Source organism: Oryx dammah, unplaced genomic scaffold (genome assembly GCF_014754425.2).
Source record: "Oryx dammah isolate SB20612 unplaced genomic scaffold, SCBI_Odam_1.1 HiC_scaffold_2, whole genome shotgun sequence".
Taxonomy (NCBI): Eukaryota; Metazoa; Chordata; class Mammalia; order Artiodactyla; family Bovidae; genus Oryx; species Oryx dammah.
The window spans coordinates 76,683,960-76,709,305 of record NW_024070186.1 but is presented as its reverse complement, the minus strand read 5'-3'; the positions used below and the strand labels follow the sequence as shown (position 1 = coordinate 76,709,305).

General features: G+C 44.2%; 1 protein-coding gene across 3 annotated transcripts in view; it reads left to right on the top strand.

Moving 5' to 3' along the window:
- The window catches only part of MASP1 (MBL associated serine protease 1), a 52,289-nt gene that overhangs the window by 9,856 nt on the left and 17,087 nt on the right, over positions 1-25,346 (top strand). For all 3 annotated transcript variants that reach the window (XR_005723263.1, XM_040252959.1, XM_040252968.1), the window contains exons 3-6: positions 18,416-18,593; positions 20,349-20,480; positions 22,575-22,771; positions 24,676-24,823. Coding sequence is in view for 2 of the 3 variants with exons in the window: in XM_040252959.1 (XP_040108893.1) it covers positions 18,416-18,593; positions 20,349-20,480; positions 22,575-22,771; positions 24,676-24,823 (655 nt within the window). In the remaining variant the exon portion in view is untranslated. The remainder of the gene's footprint in view (positions 1-18,415; positions 18,594-20,348; positions 20,481-22,574; positions 22,772-24,675; positions 24,824-25,346) is intronic.

Genomic DNA, 25,346 nt, shown 5'->3' with positions numbered 1-25,346 from the left:
GTGGCACAGTTTTTCAATTTTAGCACTATTGACATTTTGAGCCAGATAAGTATTTGCCAAAGAAAGCTATTCTGCAAATTATAGGATTTTTAGCAGCATCCCTGGCTTCACTTACTGGATGTCAATAGCACTCACATTCCAGTTGTGATAACCAAAAATGCCTCCAGCAATTATCAATAGCCCCAGAGGAGCAAAAACTCCACATGTGAGAACCATTGCTCTCTCTGTGCTGCTGCCCATCTTTGAATGTCCTGTGCTAGGAACTGTGAGAATTTAAGGACCCAGAAATCTAGTCCATTAGCAAAAGAGCTGAGCCTAGAAAAAGAGCCATTGCACAAGGTGGAAAAGGGTAATGATGATAAAAGATTGACAAAGAAAGAATGAGAAATGTTGAAACTATCTGCTCTCAGAGATGATGTGCCTTGGTAATCTAGATCGAATACAGCTTCTGTAAATTCATTACAAATGGAGCCAACTTCTGAGTCACAAGGATCGAACAGGGAATATTCACCAAGACCCTAAGTGTTCATCATAGTAAATTGAAATTTCTAACAAACAGGATAGTTATGTCTTCTAAGATATAATCTAGCCTCTGGAAGAACCAAACTCCAGGATCCCAGATGTACTATGGGTAAGGGGCATTTGGTTAGCAGAATCCCCCAGCCCATTCCCCTAGCTAATGCTGGCTGTACCACTATTGTATTCTCAGATATTTAGGTTGGAGAGTGAACTTAGCAGAAGGAAAATGACCAAACATTAGCTTAATATGAGAGTAAATTCCATTGATTTAGACAAGGCTAGATGTGAACTTCCTAACTGCTTTTTATCTACTTTCAAACATGTCAAACATCTAGAAATTTTGCCAGTGGAAACATTTGCCTTTATTAGTAGTTGAGGCCTCAAGATCACAGAAATTGCAATTTTTTTCTTTAGCTGTGACAATGACTTTTTTTTCATTATTTCCCATCCCTCCACTGTAAGAATTCACTCTCAATTCATTTGCAATTGTTTTTTTCTAACAGGTTTCCTCTTACTGAGACAGAGGTCAAGTCTGACCTTGTTAGGACACCTTTGGGGCTTCCCTGGTGGCTCAGCTGGTAAAGAATCTGCCTTCAGTACAGGAGGCCTGGGTTCGATCTCTGGATTGAGAAAAACCCCTGGAGGAGGGCATGGCAACACACTCCAGTATTCTTGCCTGGAGAATCCCCATGGACAGAGGAGCCTGGTGGCCTATAGTCCATGGGGTCGCAAAGAGTAGAACACAACTGAGTGACTAAGCACAGCACTGCCCAGGACTCCATCACCAAGATGATAAACACACACTAGAGGACGTAACCCAGTCCTTTGCTCCCAAATAAGTTGATTCTCCTGACAAGATAAATTAAGGAGTTGACATTGGCTATTTTGTAATGGAAACACACACACACACACACACACACACACACACACTGCACTTTTCAAGGGCCACAGTCGAATATGAAGACCTCTTCTGGCCCTGAATTAGGGACACTGGAGTACATTTATACCCAAAGCTTGGCTTTTCTGGCTGGAGAATATTTTGGAGGTTAATTGATGATTTCTATCCAGGGTGATATGACACCTTCCTGAAAATTCAAGGAGATGAGACTAGGCCCTCTGGAAGGGCAGCATGCTCTGGGTCCTTGCCTGGAGTTTGGGAACTTCCTGTTCTGGCCGCAGATCTGCCACTAACTCCCAAATGATCTGGAGTGGACAAGACAATCTTTTAGCACTCTCTGCTCCAAAATTTGACCTCTGAGCATAGCAAAGAATCAGCCTGGGTGAGACAACACAGAGTTTGAGCCACCTATCTGAAGTACCCAACAGTTTCCCAATTCCTTTAGAAGAACGGATTAACATATTGGACAGAGAAGAATTTCTTTCCTCGGGCTTGCACAGCTCACTTCCTTCCAGAATGCTGTCCAGCACCATCACTGGCCCCTCTTCAGAGGTATTAGCAGCCATGGGGCCTGAGTAGGCCTTCCTTCACAGGACACCGCACCCTTGCTCACACGCCCCTGGCAGAGTTCCCCTCCTAGACTCAGAACTTATGGAATGTCAGACTGCAGAGGGCCACTGGAGACCCACCTAGACCCACATTGTTGTTATTGTTCAAATACTTTCTCCCCAGTGGACGTTTTTCTCCTTTGAAATATCCTAGTAGTCCTGATTCTGGAAACAGAAGTGGGGCTGTTGGGGCTGAAGGTGGCTCAGAAGCTCACCCTGCTCATTTAGTCTCCTTGGCCCCCCTGAAGGTCACAGCTTGTAGGGATTACAGTTTGTGTGCATGCGTGGACACATGCTAGATTGCTTCGGTTGTATCAGACTCTTTGCAACTCTATGGATTGTAGCCCTCCAGGCTCTTCTGTCCATGGGATTTCCCAGCAAGAATACTGGAGTGGGTTGCCCTGCCCTCCTCTAGGGGATCTTCCCAATTCAGGGATTGAACCCCCGTCTCTTATATCTCCTGCACTAGCAGGCAGGTTCTCTACGACTAGCACTACCTGAAAGTGAAAGCGAAGGTCTCTCAGTCGTGTCTGACTCTTTGAGACCTCATTGACTATACAGTCCATGGAATTCTCCAGGCCAGAATACTGGAGTGGGTAGCCTTTCCCTTCTCCTGGGGATCTTCCCAACCCAGGGATCAGACCCAGGTCTCCCGTATTGTGGGTAGATTCTTTACCAGGTGAGCCACAAGGGAAGGCCAAGAATACTGGAGTGGATAGCTCATCCCTTCTCCAGTGGATCTTCCCGACTCAGGAACTGAACCAGGGTCTCCTGCATTGCAGGTGGATTCTTTACCAATTGAACTATCAGCGAAGCCCAACTGGGAAGCCCCAGTTACAGCTTAAATACTCCCTAAGTTCTCAATTCAGGTACAAGACTAGTATTTCCATCTGAGAACTCGGAAATTTCAAACCCAGAAGTCTTCCACATATAGTTGAAACCCACTGAATTTTTCAAATTGCATACTCTCCCTAACCCTCTGCCCCCAGGATATGTGGGTTTTCTGGCTATGAATGAGAAAGAGGCTCTTCCCTTCTCATCTGAATGAAGTGTGAGCATGCTGGCTGTATCACCCTTAGTTAAGTCAATATCCCTTTACAAAATTCTGTTCTTTCATTTGTTCCATGAGGAATAAGATGAGATGATACTTAAGGTCCCTAAAATTCCAGAGTTTTAATCTTAATTCTCCTTTCCAGGGCTTTCCAGATGACCTCACTAAATCCTCATTATCCTAGGTAGGATAATCCCAGAAAATAGTAATTATATGGTACAACAGCCACTTCTCCAAGTTCCAGCACTCCAGTAAGAGACCCTAGTCTGCTGGAGTTGCCTTAGTGACACGTCATTTAAAGAGAACTTGTAAATATATCATTCTAGTGCTGTTCTTTTTCCAAGGAACTTTGAATATCACACATTTCCTTCTGGTGAGATAATACTCCTGTCCTGAGGATCTTTCACTCTGTGACTGAATTCCCCTGGCAGGCCTGGGAGTGGGTTTAAAGGACCCTCCAGTTCACAGGAATCCTTTCTGCCCAGCCACAGTTCCACAGACTGCCCTTCCCATCCTGGCCCATCAGGGTCATGATGATGGAACTGCTGACACTGCACATCAGCAGCTTGAAGAAGAGCAGGACCCCAAGGATGTGGTCCAGATACTCACACTTTATGAAAATTCCTCTCCAGCCTAATCTCCTGCAGTCCTTGGTCTTCAAGGCTCATGAGCATCTGCACAACAGTATTTGCCTCCTTGGAATGTGGCTGCAATGTACGGACTCCTGCAGTGCACAGACAGGCGTAGGAGTCACATCTGATTAATGCCGCAGGCGAGCGGCAGAGCACAGACATGGGCCAGGAACAGGAGGCCTGGATTCTTGTGGCCATTCTCTATAACTAAGAGACCCTGGGCAGGGGATTCCTCTCTCACACACAGGGAGTTGAGCCAGATGGTCTCTAAGGCTCATCTAGCCCTGATATTCTATGTATCAAAGACCCCAGGAATCATGGTTCAACTTCATGATCAACACGCTGAAGCCCAGGGAAGGGCAATTCTTGGGCCAAGGTCACACTGGGACCAGAATTTATATCTCAAAACATTCAGTCTTTTTTTCCTTTAAAAATATTAAGTCACAGTGAAATCCCCCATCATATGGATGCTTAGGCTTTTAAGTGTAATGTAATGCAAGTGTTGTATGGATGTGAGAGTTGGACTATAAAGAAAACTGAGCACCGAAGAATTGATGCTTTTGAACTGTGGTGTTGGAGAAGACTCTTGAGAGTCCCTTGGACAGCAAGGAGATCCAACCAGTCCATCCTAAAGGAAATCAGTCCTGAATGATTCATTGGAAGGACTGATGTTGAAGCTAAAACTCCAATACTTTGGCCACCTAATACGAAGAGCTGACTCATTTGAAAAGACCCTGATGCCGGGAAAGATTGAGGGCAGGAGGAGAAGGGGACGACAGAGGATGAGATGGTTGGATGGCATCACCGACTCAATGAACATGAGTTTGGGTAAGCTCCTGGACTTGGTGATGGACAGAGAGGCCTGGCGTGCTGCAGTTCATGGGGTCGCAAAGAGTCGGACACAACTGAGTGACTGAACTGAACTGAAGGCAAGTGTTGTCTATAATCAAACTTAATCTCTTAAATACAGTAGGGCACTGTCTTTCAGAATGTCCAGAAGAGACTTTTTTTTCAGAAATGCAACCAATTATGGTTCCTTTAATTGAGCATCAGGTGAAGTAACTGATTTGTGCTGAGAAAGGAGCCCTGGAGCTATACTTACTGCAAAAGGTACTCAGAAATCAGAATCACCAAGGGAACAGCAGATTCACACACCCTATTTCCAAGTTCACTTCAGGCATCTGTGCATTGGAAACGGAGATAATGAAAACCTACATTTGGCTTTCATTCTCTTTCTCTCTCTTTCCTTCTCCTGTTGAATGCATACAACTCAACTGGCAACTGTTAAATGCCCTTATGATGTAACACCATTTTTTCTCCTCTTAATCCTATATTCTTAATATATTCAACATTTTTTTTCCCATTCTCTTCACTTTAGCCCCTTACTTCCAATTCTTGTTGTTCTCACCTAGTTTATTATAACAGCCTCCTAAATGTCTGCCAGCGGTCAGTCTCTCCCTGTCCAATCCGCCACTACACATGTCCAGAGAGATGTTCTTAAACATGCTTTGATTGTGCCACCCTCAAAACCTTTCAACAGCTCCCCACTGTCTATGGAATGAAGTCCAAGAATTCTATTGAAATCCTACTGTAAGTTGGACACTGCACCAAAGACGGGGCCCATGAAGATGAGTAAAACAGTACCTGCCCTACAGGAACTCACAATAATATATCATGAGACAAGTATATAATTAATAAGCTAAAGCCGGGAAGAGGAACACAAGAGTATGAGGCAGTATATATGCTGTAAAGTGGTCATTTCTTGAGGTTCAAAAAAGGCTTTGGAAATGGTTGATGTTTGAGATAAGTCTTGAAGGATAAATAGGAATTTAACAATTTCTATTTAACAATTCCCTAAATGCCTTGATCTCCCTAAGCACTGGTTTTGTGATTATACAAAAAAAAAAAGACAATAATACAGTACCTTCCTCGAAGGTTATATGAGGATTTAAGTGAAATGATAGCTGTGAGTGGAATCAATGCTGTGAAAAGGCAAACATTTTCAATGGTTTGGAGATCAGGGTCTAGAGCCAGTCAGACCTAGAGTCAGGTCCTATCTCCACTACTTATGGAAAAATAGGGATAACAATAATGCCTGTCTCCTGGGCTTATTATTGTCAATGCCAAGCGAGGCAAATGCTGTATCTGCATGTGTCCAATGCCTATGTAATGAGCTCAGTATTATTTCAGAGGCTATAATGGCAAGGGTGTGAGTACTGAAGCGCCAGCTGATATTACTGGATGCTCAGTGAGTGTCAGCTTCCTCATCTCTAACACTAACTGGTTGCCTATGACCTTGCTCAAGTCACTGAGTTTCTCAATTTATGGGAAAGTACTTTGAACGGACTGATCAAATGCAAGAGGCTGTTTATTTCTGTTGTGTGTTCACCTTGTAGCAACACAAGTGTATGGCAATGTCAACTAAAAAAATATAGTTACAACCTGAAAGTAGAGAGCTATTTTCTTTGGTGGGAATGTTTAGAACTCCAAGCCCCTGTAGCTCTGAGAAAACTGTTCCAAGGAGGACGGAGGGGGAGTCTAATGGTTTGCAACAAACGGAGCAGGCAATCTGTACATCAAAGATCAGATTTCAAGTTAAGGAATTTAGTGTTCTGTGTCTGGGAAGATACAAGCTTCTGGGCTCAGTGAATTCATTCCTTTCATATGCACCTCTGCTCTGGCAGGGGCGGGGGGGGGGGGGGGGGGGGGGGGGGTGGGGGGCAGGGGTGTCTGGGCAGTGCAAACCCTGTTTTCTTGTTCACCTTAAGGAGTGGCAGATGGCTGCTTCTCACATTCCCCCAGCTCCTTAGCAATATGGTAGAGGGTTGACAGCATTTGTTGGATGCCAGTTTTGGGAGCCCTCATTCACATTTGGAGGCCAGAAATCAACAATGGCTATGATATTTCCTGTTTACTGATATGGCAGGAGATATTTTCATTTCACAGCACTTTCTAATCTATTACCTTCTTTGATGCTTACGGATTAGGGAGAGTCAGAATTATTACACCTAATTTACAGGAAAGGATGCTGAGCATCAAGAGCTTAAGTGCATTCGTCTAGGACTTTATAGCAAAGCCAGGTCTCAATCCCTGGTCTTCTTACTCCCAAATTAAGATTGAGTCTCTCTGTTTTATCCTGAATGGAGTATCAGGATTTTTATATGCTTCCTGGGTTACAAGAGAAATTTAGTAAAATTGTGTAAAACTGTGTGACCTTGAGGGCCCCTGTGTTGTCTAGGTGTTGTTAAATAACTTTTTCTCTTATCCTTTGTGAGGAAAAAAATATTTTATAAAAATAAGAGGAAATGGAATCTGTGCTATGAAGGATGGAAAGTGTTTGATTTATCTGTTTGTGGCACACAAGTTCTAATAGTAAACTCAAGGTCATTGCATGGACCATCAGCCTCATGAGCTCAGGGCCTGTGTCTGTGTTTGTTTCTTGTAGTGAACACAGTCCTGGGGCGGGGGGGGCGGGGGGGAGAACAGGAAAAAGCATGGGTCTCCTGGTGGTGAGCATAAAGGAAAGGGCTCTGGTTTACAGGTGAGCCACTGACTCCTACCGAGATATTGGCAAGTCACCTGTCTGTTCTCAGCCTCAGTTTCTCCATCTGCTCAATGAGGAAATTGGACTGGCTCGCCTCTCCCAGTCCTTCCAGTCCTGATTCTCCTTTCCCAAGCCCCGATGGGTCAGTCTGCATCCTGCTGTATAATTGAGAGATAAGTCCCTCCCATGGCCCTGCTCCAAGACTGACTCCTCTGACCCCCAGCTCCTAATTTCTGTGCAGTGCTCTGTGTTTACTCTGAACATGCCCTCGACCTTCAACTACTGATGCAGCTCTGCTCATTCTCTGGGAGTAGACAGGAAGCCTTGCCCCTGAAGGAAAAGAAGAATGAGCAAATGTTTCTCGTGAATTTCAATGGTATTCCCTAGTGGAATTCCTCCACTCCAGAGATACCCGGTTCCCAAATCCATTCTAGTTGATTCAGAAGAATCAAGAAGTGAAAATGAGCTTCAGAAACAGTGTGATAAAGGCTTATTTTATACAGGAGATGCTAGCAGCACAGCCTTGGGAGTGATGAAAAACAGGAGGACGGTCCCAGCTCTGAGGCAGAAAATGCATGCAAGAGTGAGGTGGAATGATCTGGAGTGCCCTGGTGTGCAAATCTGTGGGTGTAAGTGTACACAGGCTGCTCTCAGACACACCTTAGTAAAAAGCAGAGCGTGAATTTACTTTGGTGTGCTCATACAAGAAGAAGGGAATGGGAAGTATTCATTTATTCAATAAATCTTCATTGAATGCCTACCATTTACTAGCACTTGGAGTATAGCAGTAATTAAGACAGAAAAGTTTATTGGCACTGCTTACATTACACTGGGGGGAACAGACAATAAGCACTAAACAAAACTCAAAGCTAATTATATAATGAGTAGTAAGATATGGAAAAGGAAATGGCAACCCAACTCTAATATTCTTGCCTGGGAAATTCCATGGACAGAGGAGCCTGGCGGGCTATAGTCCATGGGGTCATGAAGAGTTGGACCTTAATTAGCAATTAAACCACCACCACCACCACCAGTAAGGTAATAGGCAAAGAAATGAAATAGAGCAGGGTAAAGAAGGGTGGGTGTTACGATTGAAATGTGTTGGTCAAGGCAGTCCTAGATGAAAGGGTGACATTTGAGCAAAGATGAAGAAACTGAGGAAGTCAGCCATGTGGCTTTCGGGGAAAAGCTCTCAACCAGAGAACAGCCAAGACTAATATGCCTAGTGGGAAAATGCCTAGTGTATTTGAAGAACGGCAAGGAAGGCTGGCTTCCCTGATATCTCAGTTGATAAAGAATCTGCCTGCAATGCAGGAGACACCAGTTCAATTCCTGGGTCGGGAAGATCCACTGGAGAAGGAATAGGCTACCCCCTCCAGTATTCTTGGGCTTCCCTTGTGGCTCAGCTGGTAAAAAATCCTCTTGCAATGTGGGAGACCTGGGTTCGATCCCTGGTTGAGAAGATCCCCCAGAGAAAGGAAAGGCTACCCACTCCAGTATTCTGGCCTGGAGAATTCCATGGACTGTATAGTCCATGGGCTTGCAGAGAGTTGGACACAACTGAGCGACTTTCACTTTCAAGGAAGGTTGTGTGGCTGGAGCACAAGGGAGAGGGGTAGAAGATGAAGACAGAGGTATAGATAGGAGCTGGATTGCCACGGAGCCTGGGAAATAAAGGCCCTGCTGAATGCTCACAGGCAATGGCAGACTTTACTAGCTGCTTTTCTGCCCATGTGTGATTTGACCTCCTGACTCTTAGAGGATAGAAGGAAGTTCCACCTAGTATGTTTGTGAAAACTGAGCTGGAACCCAGCAGTGTACTTATCATAATCAGCAACTGGATCTGGACTGGGGGGTGGACTAGGAGGGCAGACAGGAGCCCGCTCTTCATCACTCCAATATTCTAGAAGTTAGTAAACTCAACTGCAGAGATAATGGTAAAATTTTAGAATTGTTAGGAGGTGATGAGTTTTTACATTATTTATTTTTTTAAATATAATTTATTTAACTGTAAGTTTATAAAACTGAATCTTTCATAATGGCTATGTCTAACAAAAGCATAGCAAAAATCCCTGAGAATTGACAGCTGGTCCCTATAGGTTAATACAAGCCAGCTCCAGGGTACATGCTGGGGAGAGGTTGAAATAACACATATGAGTGGTAGGGTGGTGGCCAGAACCCAGGTCTTTAGGCCCCTATTCCAGGGACCTTAAAATTTTCCCCGCGAAGATTTGAGGATTCACTTTCAGACGGGTGCAGGGCAGAGTCCCAGGCGATATTAGAGGGACTCACCAGCTCACACATTCCTGGAAAGTGCCTGGCGACGCTGGCCCGCGGCAGATCCCTTCTCTCTGCTAGGCACTTACTTAATCACTGCTTTCACCCCAGTGCTGACTGCGACTGACTTGGAGCCAGGCTGCCTCTGCCACAGAAGAACACAACAAGGCTTTGTTTTTGCCTGTCCCCAGGCTATTTTCCTGCCTGAACCACTTGGGGCTCAGCCTCCCAGTCCCAAAGGAGATTTGCATGTGAATAGGCCCGTCTCTGAAGTCACAGAAGGGGTGTGTGGAGAGTCTAAGCCATTCACCGGCCAATGAGGGTAAAGTCCTTCCTGGCCCCCCTTCCCAGCCATGACTCCCAAACGCTTCATCCCACACCCCAAGCCCTGCCACACTGAGATGCCGGGCACCACCAGTTTCCCACCTGCGGGATGCCTGCTTCCCACACTGGAAGTTACCCCTCCCCAGCCAGCTCTTTCTTCTCCCCATGCTCTGCTGCCTGGAAACCATCTCCTTTTCTGCCTAGGGCCCTCCTGGCAAATGGGCAATCCTTCCTGGTAGCAGTGGAATTCCTGGATTCCAAGGACCTGCCAGCGGGTCTAGGTCCTCACACTGTTAGTGGCGTCCAGTATTGATGTCCAGTGTTTGTATGTGCACAATACATACCTTGCTAGGGTTAGGGCATTCCCCCAGCTCAGTTAAGAGGTTCTTACTTGAACTAACAAATATATAAAAACACTTTACTGGGACTCTCCATAGAGCTGGGCCTTGACAGTGGCTTCACCATTATGTGGCCATGTGACTTTCAACCAGGTACTTCACTTCTTCGAGCTCAGTTTCCCCATCTAAGAGAGGAAAAAGATAGCCTTTAATATCCTTTCTATCTCTGATCTGCTATGGTCTTGTGATTCCAGTTATTGAACCAGGGCTGACTCACGTTAGGACATTTAGGTTTGTCTTAGGTCTGCTACTCCCAGGCTATGTGAACTTGGAGATTCATATCACTGGTCTGGTTCAGAAACTACTATCTACCTGAAGTGCATTCACTACAAGACTACCTAAAGATGGTTGAAAATACCCCGTCAACTGGAAATTCCACATGGAAAGTGGGGGTGGATTATTTCTATTCCTAATACTACTATTACTGCTAGTGGGCTTCTGCAATAGCTCAGCAGGTAAAGAATCTGCCTAGAAAAGCAGGAGAGATAGGAGCTGTGGGTTTGATCCCCGGGTCAGGAAAATCCCCTGGAGGAGGAAATGGTAACCCACTCTAGTATTCTTGCTAGGATAACCCCATAGACAGAGGAACCTGTTGGGCTACAGTCCACAAAGTTGCAAAGAGTTGGACATAACTAAGGGACTAAGCACGCACTACTAGTAGTACTTTAATTATTATTATCATTATTATTTTATAGCCAAATTACTTGGTCAAGACTGAAGCAACATGGTACAGCCCCTCTCAAATATGGCCAACTTGAGTCTTAACCACACCAGCTGTGCTCTTTTTACTTACGTGGCTTTCAAGAACTTCTGAAATGCAACACATACACACATCTCCTTTTTTTTCTTAGTCCTGGGTTCTGGTCTAGCATCTGGTACTTTTAATTTGCTCCTTCTCATGGTCTTTGGGCTTCCCTGGTGGCTCAGCTGGTAAAGAATCTGCCTGTAGTGCGGGAGACCTGGGTTTGATCCCTGGGTTGGGAAGATCCCCTGGAGAAAGGAAAGGTTATCCACCCCAGTATTCCAGCCTGGAGAATTCCATGAACTGTATAGTTCATGGGCTCACAGAGTCGGACATGACTGAGTGACGTTCACTTTCACTTTCACTTTCATGATCTTTAACTGCAGATTGGGAAGCTGAGTAAAGTAGTAACATTGGCCTGTTGCCCCTGGCCCAGTTCCTGGAATCAGGAGTTCTGGGCCCAGAGCTGTTACTGAAACACTGGCCTAAATTCACACACCTAGAGAAATCCTTTGAAACCCAGGAAAGTAAGAGGAAGGTTTCTGGACTTAATATTATTCTCTTGTAGATGAAAGCTGTCAGAGATCCTTTAAATTACTCTGGTCCGCTCATATAAAATTAGGAAAATATCTTCACCACATCACCCACCTCCCAGGACCATTAGGAAGCTTGTAAAGTGCAGAGTTAGAGAGACCTAAGGTGCCACCTGTCAGATGAGGAGGCCGTGTGGCGAGGGCTTCCTCCATTCCCTTCCCACCCCATTAACCTGTGATCTGGGACCTCATAAAAAGAGAGGTCTGTGTTGCTGTCTCCAGTGAGGTTAGGAATGAAGGAGTGGAACCAGAAAACAAGGCATCCAGGAATGGTTTCAATCTCTTAATTCTTCTTCAAATGTGTGAAATTACCCACACTCCACTTATCTGGGAGTCCAGAAAGATGTCACCTCAGTGGGCTCAATCTTCGTGCTCTTGTTTTTCCCTCTGATTTACTAAGTGCTGACTATATTTCAGATAACTATCTTCATAAGTTTACATATATGTTCACCAAGTCCTCTGATTTAAAATACTATTATTTTCACTATTTTACAAATGAGGAAAAACCTATTTACAGACCATTTTCAATTTGTACGGCTGTCATAATACATTACCATTAACCTAGTGGTTTATTCATTTAATTATAAATAAATATATAGCGATTTCTTCTGTCACAGCTCTGGAGGCCGGAAGTCTGAAATTAAGGTGTCAGTGGAGCCATGTGACCTCTGAAAGCAATCAGCACACTCTCTGAATATCTGCCTAAATTAAGCCTGAATAGCTCTTCAAGGGCCCAGAGAAGATGTCAAAGGGGCTCAAGGGTGTAGCTTGGGAACACTGACCAGCAAATCTCTGAGGTATTTGGACTTATATCACAGCCTTTTTGAAGAAAAAAAAAAAAAAAGAAAATGAGGTAGAGTTGATATACAGTGGTAGTTCAGTCACTCACTTGTGTCCAACTCTTTGCGACCCCCAAAACTGCAGCACACCAGGCCTCCCTGTCCTTCACCATCTCCTGGAGCTTGCTCAAACTCATGTCCATTGCATTGGTGATGCCTTCCAACCACCTCATCCTCTGTCACCCTGTTCTCCTCCTTCTTTCAATCTTTCCCAGCATCAGGGTCTCTTCCAATGAGTTGGCTCTTCACATCAGGTGGCCAAAATATTGGAGTTTCAGCTTCAGCATCAGTCCTTCCAATGAATATTTACTGTTGATTTCCTTTAGGGTTAAACAGTTTGATCTCTTGCAGTTCAAGGGACTCTCAAGAGTCTTCTCCAACACCACAGTTCAAAAGCATCAATTCTTTGGCATTCAACCTTCTTTTATACATTATTATGTAAGTTACAGGGGTACAACATGGTGATTCACAACTTTTAAAAGTTAAATTCCACTTATAGTTGTCATTAAACATTAGCTATATTCCCTGTGTTGTACAATGTATGCTTGTAGCTTACTTATTTATACATAATAGCTCCGTCCTCTTAATCCCCTACTTCTATCTTGTCCCCACCCTCCCCTCTCCCTTACTGGTACCCACTGGTTAGTTCTCTGTATCTGTGAGTCTGTTTCTTTTTTGTTATATTCGTCAATTCATATTATTTTTTAGATTCCACATATAAGGGATATCACATAGTAGTGGACAGCCCCTTTTGTTCCTCTTGTGTCTTAAAGGATCAGGAGACATCACTGATTGGGGAATCAGAAAGCTGTAGTGTGAACCTGAAACTACCGCTCACTAGATAATGGCTTTGATTGATTCACTGCAATCATCTCGGCTTCAAGTTTGTCACTGTGTGGATGTCAATGCATTGATAGTCTCTGATGGGATCACTTTATGGACATGTGGAACGAAGCCATAGCTGTCCTCTTACAGAAAGTTCACCAAGTTTTCTGCTGCCCTGCCTTAGCTTTGCCTAGGAGGTTTGTGCTGTTTCTACTAAGGGAGACAGCTCACAGAAAGCAGACTCTGGTTTCTCCTCCTTCCTGCCCCCTGTCCTCAACAGAACCCCTTTCCTATATGAGGTAGTAGTGTGTAGGGAGGGGCAGCTGAGACTCCAAATGCCCTCAGAATTTTGCTGCTCCCTCTACCTAGATGTCCACCCTTCTGCCCCCTTCCCAGCCCTCCACCTACGATTTCTACCTGCCTACGTCCTACTCACCTTTTGGTCCCAGCTCAGAGACCATCCTCTTTTTCCTGTTTTCTGATTCCCCTTAGCTTTTCCCATCTTATAACCCCAGGGACTTCCTAGCTTTTATTGCAATAACTATAATCTGGTAATTCCCTAACACAGACACATGTCAGTACTTATTCTCCTACTAAATTTTATATTCCCAGAGGCAGGGGGCTGGCTTATTATGCACATGCAACAAATTAGTAGTTTTTGGCATCCTTCATGTTATAATGAGAACAGAACTTGGTATATAAATATTTGTTGAGATGAAAGAAAGCAAATTGAGGACATGCATCCATATGTTGGTGCCGAAAATCACAATAGGACATGGCTGAAAGGACATGGCTGCCCATAATAAGTAGAAAAATAAAAGAGTCTGTGATCCCCAGCCAAATGGTTTTCTACTATTATGAATTTTTTGTTTTCATTTGATAAGGTATTTCCCTCCATCATGTTAATATAATGACCCTAGTACAGGGACAGTCCAAACAGAAGCCAGGGCTCAATCCTCCATCTGTACTCAGAAGTCAATGGGTTTTGTAGAATTTTACAGTCATAGCAAGGGCTGCAAATATTAAGTAGGGCCAGTGACCCCTCTGTTTATGTTACGACCAGAGCTGTCACTGAGCCACATCCTCTCTGGGAGACAGTCCATGCATGCCAGATAAGTTTCAAGAGGCCCTTGAGCCAAAAAGTTGTTTGGCAAAGTGCCTGTGTCATTTGCCTTGCACTCTCTGGATTGGTGGGCTCCTTTCTCCAGGGTCAGAACTGTTCCAAAAGCAAATCTGGTATCAGGAAATGCTCTTGGTTATCTCTCTACTCTTGAGCAAGTCACTGCCCTTCTCTGGACCTCAGTTTCCTCTAGAAGGAGGGGATTGAAACAGCTTAAAGGTCCCTCCCTCCAGGCTCTATTTAGAGCTGCAGGCTGAATTCCCAGGGCCCTGGGGCCTTCTCTGCCCTGCTTCTAAAGGTCTATCAGACTCAGATTTTCCCATGGGTCTCAGGTGGGGCATGACTACCTGTCCTCTTTAATAGTGAGGCTCTACAGGTGAAGATTGTTTATCTGCCATCATAAACTTAGATATCCTTAAGCCTGGGAGTTACAAGAAGGGAGGCTGTTTATCATAGACCTTCATTAGGTCTCTCCCTGATCCAAAAGATCTCTGGTTGGTTTCACTTGAAAGTCTCATGCTACAGGTACTATTGGAGAAGGAAACAGCAACCCACTCCAGTATTCTTGCCTGGAGCATCCCATGGACGGAGGAGCCTGGAGGGCTACAGTCCACGGGGTCACAAAGAGTTGGACACGACTGAGAAACTTCACTTTCACACTTTCACAGGTACTATAGAACCTTGGAGACCTCGGGGATAACAAATGAGGAATGAGGCTGCCGTGTCTAGCAGTGCTGATGCTCAAGGCTTGACTCTTCATTAGTAATTGCTTCTAGAGCACATGGTATAGACCACAAACAAGTTCAAGTTCTTAAGTAGGAAGCAATGTCTGTGTTGAAACTCCTCCTCACCATTCTCTAGTTCAATGAATTCCAACTTTTTTGACACCAGGGACTGGTTCTGTGGAAGATAATCTTTCCACAGACCGGGGGTGGAAGATGGTTTCAGGATGATTCAAGTGCATTACATTTATTATGCAATTTGTTTCTATTATTATTACATCATCTCCACCTCAGAGCATCAGGCATTAAGATCCCAGAGGCTGGGGACCCCTGCTCTAGTTGGTTTATTTAATGTATGGATATAATGCCTTATTAGAATACTAGGTTGTCAGGACTGGAAGAGAACGTAGAACCCAGCTTGTTCAAACCCCTAGTTTACCAGGTGGATAACTGAGCGCTACAGGAGTCAGCCATATACCACTGTTTGGTGGAGTCAGAAACAGGGGTCCAGACCTCTAACAGCCAGGTCCATACATTTCACTCCAATGCAGAGGTCACCGAGATAGTGCATTCCAGCTCATGTGGTTACTCATCAAAGAAGCCTCCTCCCAGACCCTCATTCTTTATGTATTTAGTCTTATTCTCATTAAATTCTAATGATAGAAGCTTAATGAATTTCTACCTGATTTTAAAACAGTAAGTAAAACCCTATCTACATAAAGAAGACATAAGAATTGCAAAGGCTTTATAGTCTGGGGGCTTTCAATGTAGGGCAAGCAACATTACAAACCCCAATATCCCCAAGAAACTTGATGTTCTTAACACTGTCCTTGGATCACCAAGAAAGATTAGTATATTTTACCTGAGAAAGCAGGTATTTGAATAAAGTGCTTTGAAAAGCATTTCACTCACAAACACCCCAGCTTTTAAAAAAATCATAGGTAAAACTTCAGCTACCTGGAAAACTCAGATCATCAAAACAACAAAGTAGCTGAGATGTTCAAGAAAGTGACATTTCAGCTGTGTGCAGATTGGAACACTGTACAGCAATAAGGCTGGTGTGAGTTTGGCTAGTATCTGCAGAGAAGAGGAAAACATAGCAAAGCCATGATCTCATCTTCTGTTTACACTTCAATTCCCAAAGTTAGTGATTAATTGTCCTCGTGTTTTGTTGCCAGGGCAAATTGTTTTCCTTTAAAGCTCCCACTTATTTTAAATAAATAAATCATTAGTTTCAAAACAGAAGTGTCAAATGTCAAGATACTTCTGACATACTAAGCTAATGAACGAAACAATTCATTAGAAGCTACTAGAGATAGGCAGGCTTTGAGACCTATGCTTTAAAGACTTTGGAAGGCAGCAGACATCATTCTTGGTCAGAGTTTTCTCATGCATCTTGGCTAAAACATCAGTCTGGAGGATGCAGATAGAAATGCTTCCTTAAAAGGATCGAGATGGGTATAAATGATAGAATGGTAGGTGAGCAAAGTATGGTAGTCATATAAACATACCAGCCAGCTACAACACTGCTTCCCTAACCAAACACAAAATCTGCTTTAGACAACCAGTTTAGAATCTCTCCTTGGGTTTCTGAATCTACCCAGGGCCACCGGCTCTTGCAAAATAGGGAATTCTTTAGCAAATAGGCAATTTTGCAGCTGAGTCTTAAAAAAATGCAACTATTTTGGGGTGATTCCAATAGTTTCTGTATTAGTAAGACTACCTATTAAATATAGTTCTGATTATGTGACTTCCCTTTTTGTTGTTTAGTTGCTAAGCCATGCCTGACTCTTTTGCAATCCCATGGACTGTAGCCCACTAGTCTCCTCTGTCCATGGGATTTCAAGTCACTTGTTATGTGATTCAAGGTCGATAATAATCTAGTTTCAACCTATCCCTCCAAATATATCTTTTCCTACAATCCCCACAGAATTTCTGGCTTCTCATTGTTCTCAGAATAGGTCTTGCACTTTTAGTTCTGGCTGACAAATATTTATTGGATAACTGCTATATTCTAGGTCCTATTCTATGCACTGAAAATATAACTGTAAAGAAAAGAATCTGAAAAAGAATATGTGTGTGTGTGTAACTGAATCACTTTACACCTGAAACTAACACATTGTAACTAAACACATGGTTTATTTACGATGTTTATTTACAATTTACATTTTTTAAATTCCAATTCTGATATAGATAATGTATCATTTTAAAAATAAAGCTCAAATATACCAATAAAAAAGTAATTAATTAACGAAAATTCTCACCTTCCCATAGGTTATATTTCAATGGGGATCTTTTGCCTCCTTCTGAGTACGTTCTTCACAAGACACTTGTCACACTGTATGATAGCTCTGTCTGTTTTCTGCCATCTGAACACTGCTTCCCTACGGCCATGTGCATGCTCAGTTGCTTAGCTGTGTCCAACTTTTTGTGACCCCATGAACTATAGCCTGCCAGGCTCCTCTGTCCATGGAATTTTTCAGGAAAGAATACTGGAGTGGGTTGCCATTTCCTACTCCAGGGAATCCTCCTGACCCAGGGATTGAACCCAAGTGTCCTGTGTCTCCTGCATTGCCAGGTAGGTTCTTTACTACTGAGAGACCTGGGAAGCCCTTCTGCATGCACAGCTCAATGGCTTACTCATCTCCCATCATCCCCATCCCACACTTTGTTCCGTGGTTGGCACATACTGAATTCTCAATGAATGACTTATATTGTGTATAAAGTTTCTTTTCCTGGAAATATAAGTTCCTGTTGTATCTGGAATCCATCTGTGAAATCTAACCCTTCTGTTTCATTAAATATGAAATTTTATTTTAACATTGAATTTTTTTTTAACAAATAAGGCATTCCCTGGTGGCTCAGAGGTTAAAGCGTCTGCCTCCAATGCGGGAGACCCGGGTTTGATCCCTGGGTTGGGAAGATCCCCTGGAGAAGGAAATGGCAATCCACTCCAGTATTCTTGCCTGGAGAATCCCATGGACGGAGAAGCCTAGTAGGTTACAGTTCATGGGGTCGCAAAGAGTTGGACACGACTGAGCGACTTCACCTCACCTTAAGGCATTTTGTTGCCAACAGGACTAATGGGAAGCTACTTCTGATGGACCTAAACAAAATGAATGAAATGGGAAGAGGACAGACACATTGGCTTAACCTGTAATGTGTCTTTCCTCAAATTCCAGAATTCCTAAGCCTCTTTCTTTGGGCCTCCCAGGCTGCCTGGTCCACTTGTGGGCAGCTCCTCTATCTTTTCTCCTTGAGACCAGCAGTGAAGCTAATTTGGGAAGCTGCACATCTTGTTCCCTTTCTTTTTGACCCTAAAGGTAGAAACTGAAGACCAGGTGTTGGCAACCTTCTGTGGCAGGGAGACCACGGACACAGAACAAACCCCAGGCCAGGAAGTGGTGCTCTCCCCTGGCTCCTTTATGTCCATCACCTTCCGGTCAGATTTCTCCGATGAAGAGCGATTCACAGGATTTGATGCCCACTACGTGGCTGTGGGTAAGTTGGAGAAGTGGGTGACTCATCCCCACATCTCCCTTTCTCTCTCAAAATTAAAAGTGTCTTGTGTTCTCTTCTTTAAAATGAACGCCTATTACATAAATTCTACCTTTAATGTCTTACTGCATTTGGTCTATCGTACATCTATCCATCTATCTATCCTCTATCCATCAATTCATCTTTTTTGACACATTTCAAAATAAATTGCAGACATCAGTACTCTTCTTCCTAAATATTTTAGCATGCAATTCTTTATCTAGAGTTCAACAGCTATTCACAATTTTTTCTTTTCATGTAAAATCTATATATTCAATGAAATGCATAAATCTTAAGTACATTTGTTAAGCTTTGAAAAATTTTTATTTGTACATAACTAAATCCCTAACAAGATGTTGAGCTTTACCATTAACCCCTAAAGTTCCTTTATGCTCCTTTCCAATTACACAACACTCCGACCTCTTTAGAGGTCACCACAACAGTCCTGATTTTTTTCACCACAATAGATTAGTTTTGCCTCTTGCAAAACTTCATATAAATGAACACATACAGATTATATTTTGGAGATGAGAAATATTTTACTTAGCACAAAGTTTTTGATTTTCATTAATGTTGTTCCAATTCATTAGTAACTATTTCTTTTCCTGGCAGAGTAATTTTCCATTATATAAATATACTACAATCTATTTATTCATTCTCCTATTGACAGACACCTGGGTTCTATCCATTTTGAGGATATCATTAATAAAATTTCCACAAACCTTTTTGTACAAGCCATTTTGTAAACATATGTTTTCATATAGTTCACATATGTTTCACTTCTGTGGGATATATGTTAATATCTAGGGGCAAAATTGCTTGATCGTAGTGTAGGTGTATGTTTAGTTCTATAAGAAATTGTCATATAGTCTCTTTCCAGTGTTTGCACCATTTTGTATCCCTGCACCAATGTATGAGAGTTCTGGCTGCTTTATATCCTCACCAACATTTGGTGTCATCAATTAAAAAAAAAAATTAACCATTCCAGAGGACATGCAGTGGTGCTTCATTATGGTTTGTTTGCATTTTCCTGGCACCCAGTGATGCTGAGTATCTTTTCATGTGTAAGCTTCTTGGCCATTCCTGTATCTTTTGGGAGGAAATATGTGTTCAAATTAGGTTGGAAACATACATCTTTTTATCTTTATATTTCCAGTGCCTAAGATAGGGCTTGACCCACCTTAGACACTTAGAAAGAGGAGAAGTTAAAAACCCAGATTTTAGAGCCAGCCCACCTTGATTTGAATGAGGACTCTACTTCCTGTCTGTGTGACTTGGAGTAAGTTCCTTCATGGCTCTAAGTCTCAGTTTCTTCATCTGTAAAAAGGGAGTCATAACCGTCCTGCTCACTGTCATCACAGCTATTAGAGAGCAGTGGCACCACCAGGAGGCAGGTTGCCCAGGTTTGACCAGGTTTTCTGTGACCTTGGGCAAGTTTCCTCATTTGTAATTGGAGGCTTGCTGCTGCTGCTGCTGCTAAGGTGCCTCAGTCGTGTCCGAATCTGTGCGACCCCATAGACGGCAGCCCACCAGGCTCCCCCGTCCCTGGGATTCTCCAGGCAAGAACACTGGAGTGGGTTGGCTCAGGTGAGGCTTAAATGAGAGAATGCAGGTATCTCTCAACACAGTGAGTGGCTCCACTGAGCGCTCTGTAAATGTTGGCTGTTCCCTTCACCATCGCACTTGAACTGGTTGTGAGAGGCCCTGCCTGCCCTACAGATGTGGATGAGTGCACGGAGCGGGAGGACGAGGAGCTGTCCTGTGACCACTACTGCCATAACTACATCGGCGGCTACTACTGCTCCTGTCGCTTCGGCTACATCCTCCACACAGACAACAGGACGTGCCGAGGTGGGGCCCGGCGGTGATTCTCTGCATCCCTGTTAGGAGTCATATTTTCCAGTAAGATGAGGGGAGGCTCAGAGGAAGGATGGACAGGCAGTAGGAACAATTAAAAGTGTAATCAGACCACAAGGATAAAGATGCTGAAATGCCCACCAGCCTGGAAGTTGGGTTCAGATTCTCAGAGAACTGCATTTGAGAAGCCCTGGCCTCTAGGCCATCTTTCTTGCTGGGGAGCAGGGCTTTCTGCTCTTTAGTCCTTATTTCCTCTCCTCCTGCAAGTAACAGGCCAAGTCAAGGGAAAACCCAGGTTTCCCAGTTCTGAACCCGGAACTAGGTTTTACGCACCAGCTCCTTTTTTTCTGCTCTTCCTTGGCCTCTCACTTTTATATTGTGATAGAGAGAACCCTACTGCAAGCGAGAGAAGGGGGAGAGAGAGAGACAAAGATAAGACAGCAAGAAAACATCCCTTTCCTTCTTGCTCCCTTTGCTTTCCCCTCTCATCCATGTGCCTTCTCTGCCATAGTATCCAGGCTGAGGTGGGGAGGGGGAAATAGGAGGACTAAGACATTTCCATGAGAACCTCCTGGCTAGCGGGTAATAGCCACATAGGCAAATGATAAAATGTAGTAAGTGTTGTAAATGAAGTGTGGGTGTGGCACTGTCAGACCTGAGTCGGCACCAAGGGAGCAAGCACTTCCCAGAGATGACGCCCTTGATGAAGGAAAAAGAACAAGGAAAAGGAGGGCATGACAGGCAGAGAGAACAGCTTCTGCAAACATTCAGAAGCATGACAGGATTCAGAATATTTGGGGAATTGCCAGTAGATCAGTATGACTGCAGGGTAAGGATCTGGGTCCTAGAAAGACCACTTGGAAGCTGAGTGAGGGAGCATTGGGGGAGGGCTTGCTAGAAACAGGATTTCTTCTCCTTCCTCCTTCAAAAACTTCTACTTCTGAATAAAACCCATCCATATAAAGCAGGCACATACATGGGTTTTCTTGAAGAGGGTTGTATTTTCCATGGTTTTCATTCAGTAAGTATTTATTGAGTATCTACCATGTGCTGACCACAGAGGGGCTAAGACTGAGCAATTCATTTTTGCTTCTGCCCCCCAAGAGCCTTTTTAAACATTCTCTTCTTAATTGACTCACCCATGAAATTTAATGCTACAAATACCCTTATATATGTTTATGCACTATATGTCTGCCTGTGTGTTATGCATAAAAAGAGTAACAACTTCCCCTCTCTAAGAACCAATTTTGGCCCCTCTGGGAGCAATGCCATCCCCATGAAAATGCTTGGGGTAGAAAGTTAACACACGGATTCAGAAACCACTCTAAACCTTGTTCTGTAGCTTATAACCGAGGGACTTTAGGGTTAGCTATGTCCCCTTTCTGGGCCAGTTTTCTCATTTACAAATGACCAGAAAGAACTGACATGCCAGATCCAAGGACAATGGTTCAATGGTATATAACAGGGCCTTTGCAGGGTTAAGCCATGGCCAGGATCCAAGACACTGGTTGCTGGGTTGCAACTGTGATGGGGAACAGAGCAAACTCCCTGAGCTCAGGGAACTTGTGGAGGCAGGAAAGTCCACTGAGAAATACGTTTCACAATGCAAGCAGTGGTCAACAGCATGAAGAGAAACAAAGCAAGGCCAGGGTCCAGAAAGTGAGGGTATATGTGAGGGTCCTGTGTTAATGAGGGATCAAAGATGGCTTTGAGCAGAGATCTCATGGAATCCTGGGCTGAGGGAAGAGCAGCACAAAAGAGGAGAAGATCCTCTCCCTGAACACATATCTCAAAACCTTCCATCTGAGACCCCTCAAGCCCCACACCAACATCAGAGAATTGGACAAAAAGGCATATCACACTCACTGCCTTTGAGTCTGAACCCTGCAAATTACTTGGTTGTGTGACCTTGAGTAAATCTCTTCCCCTCACTGAAATTCAGTTTCCCCATCTGTAAAATGGGGATAGTGACTCCTTCCCCAACTTGCCTCTCAGAACCACTGGGAAAATTGTACCATAGCAGATAAGAAAGGGGATGCTGTGGCCATGAGTGTGGTGTACCACTTTGCCCCCATGTGCTTCCCACAGTGGAGTGCAGTGACAACCTCTTCACCCAGCGGACCGGCGTGATCACTAGCCCCGACTTCCCCAGCCCTTACCCCAAGAGCTCCGAATGCCTCTACACCATTGAGCTGGAGGAGGGTTTCATGATCAGCCTGCAGTTTGAGGACATTTTCGACATTGAGGACCATCCTGAGGTGTCCTGCCCCTATGACTACATCAAGGTAAGATAGCAGGGGCTATATGTCCTGGGGATACTGACAAATCTTGGCTGAATTGGGAAAATTGACATTCTCTACCTTCTTCCAGCATAGGGGGCCAAGCCGGTGGCTTCCTAAAAAGTAATTATTTAAAATAACATCTACCACCTTGATTGGACCCAGTCTAGGGAACTTCCCTGACCCCACCTGCAAAATCCCTTCTGCCAGGTAACATAATGTCATCATGAAGTGACACCAGGGTGAAGATCATGGAGACCAGCTTAGAATTCTGTCTGTGTGTGTTAGTCATTTAGTCAAAAAATGTTTGACTCTCTATGACCCATGGACTGTAGTCCATCAGGCTCCTCTATCCATGGAATTTTCCAGGCAAGAGTACTGGAGTGGGTTTCCTCCTCCAGGGGATCTTTCCAACCCAGGGATGGAACCTGGGTCTCCCACATTACAGACAGATTCTTTCCCATCTGAGCCACAAGGGAGGCCCAGAATTCTGTCCACCATACATTATATCCTAGGTGCCATGCTATGAGCTTATCATTAGGCAGGTAACTCTAGGGGTTTCACTGTCCCCCTCACCACAGTAAGGGTGACAAGATGAAGATATACCCAGGATTATAGAAGTCATCAAATGAGGGTTAAGAAGTGCTGGTCCTCAGAGGAGGAAGGACAAAGAGTTAAAGCAGAGGCAGGACCCCAGGCCTGGGGGCTGGAAATCTGGACCAGCCCAGAGTGCCTCTTCCTTCTCTCCATCTCCGCTGCCTCTACCTGAGTCCAATCCCTGCTCTCTCTGGTCAGCTGCAAGGCTACCTGGAGGGTTTTCTGGCATCCACTCTTGCTCTGCATGGTATGTTCTCTTCCAGCATCCAGGGTAAATTTTATAAAAGCCAGGTTATATCAAGATTGTACTTGGAATAAACATGAATTCCTCAACACAGTATGGCCCGTGGCTGCCTTCCCATCCACAAGCCATGGCATTCCCTCTCTTCCAGCCTCACTGGCTTCCTTCCTGCTCTTGATACTTACCAGGCTCTTTCCCACTTTTGGCCTCAACCTTTATATACATTGTTTTCCCCGCCTGGAAAGTATTCTCCCCTCCTCTCCAAATGACAAGCTAGTACTCATCCTACATGTTTCAAATCCAATGTTACCTCCACAAAGAGGCCTTCCCTAACTATCTATTTAAAGTTTTTTATCTATTATACTGAAGCTTCTCTGGTGGTACAGAGGTAAAGAACCCACCTGCAATGCAGGAGACACAGGATACAGGGGTTCGATCCCTGGGTCGGGAAGATCCCCTAGAGAAGGAAATGGCAACCCACTCCAGTACTCTTGCCTGGAAAACTCCATGGACAGAGGAGCCTGGTGGGCTGCAGTCCATGGGCTCACAAAAGAGTTGGACATAACTTAGCAACTAAACAACATCTATTATATTAATGATGAAAATTATACAGACTACATAGATGTTGCTACTTAAATTATAAACATACAGCATACATTTATATTATATATCACCCTGATTATTTTTGTGATACTTACTATAGCTGGTAACTATTTTTTAAAATTATCTATTAGTCTGCCCTGACTAGAATGCAGGGTCTTTGCAAGCAGGGCCCTTTTCTGTCCTGTGTACCTGGACAGGGCTCTGCCCCTCTCTGAACCATAATATGTTCATCTCTGAGGAAAGGAGAATCAGCATGCCTTGTCCACTTCCAAGGTCATTGTGATCTGTGAATGGGAGAGAGGAGATGGAACCCTTTGGTGAATAGTAATGCCCACTAAGAGTGTGAGTGAACACCATGGACTCACATGGAAGCTTCCAGAAAACCCTAGGTGCAGAGTAGAGATGATCCCAGAAGCAGTCACTGCCACTCAGGTGTCACCCTGCTTTTTTTCTAACTCGCCCCTCACAGATTAAAGCTGGTCCAAAAGTTCTGGGACCCTTCTGTGGAGAGAAAGCCCCAGAACCCATCAATACCCAGAGCCACAGCGTCCAGATCCTGTTTCGCAGTGACAACTCGGGGGAGAACCAGGGCTGGAGGCTGTCATACAGGGCGACAGGTAACACAGCTTCTCCCCTCCTGGGTCACACCTGGCTTCCATGCTCAGCCCTCACGGCATAGCGGCCAGGGAGTGTGAGGGGGTGCTGTCCTGGGGCTCCTCTGGGGATGTGGCAAGACTCCCAACCCTGCCACTGAGCAGCTTGGGACCAAGGCAGATTCATTCTGCTGACTAGCTTCTCATCTATAAATGGGGTAAAGGGCAGCAATGATGGTGGGTTTGGATAAGACGTTTTCAAAACTGGCTGCACTTCAGAACATGTGGGGAGATTTTTAAAAACAAAAAACATATGTGCATCAGTATATGATACTTGTTTCTCTCTTTCTGACTTACTTCAGTCTGTATGACAGATTTTAGGTCCATCCATGTCTCTACAAATGACCAAGTTTCGTTCCTTTTATGGCTGAGTAATATTCCATTGTATATATGTATCACATCTTTCTCCATTCATCTGTCGATGGACATCTAGGTTGCTTCCATGTCCTGGCTGTTGTGAATAGTGCTGCAGGGAACACTGGGGTAC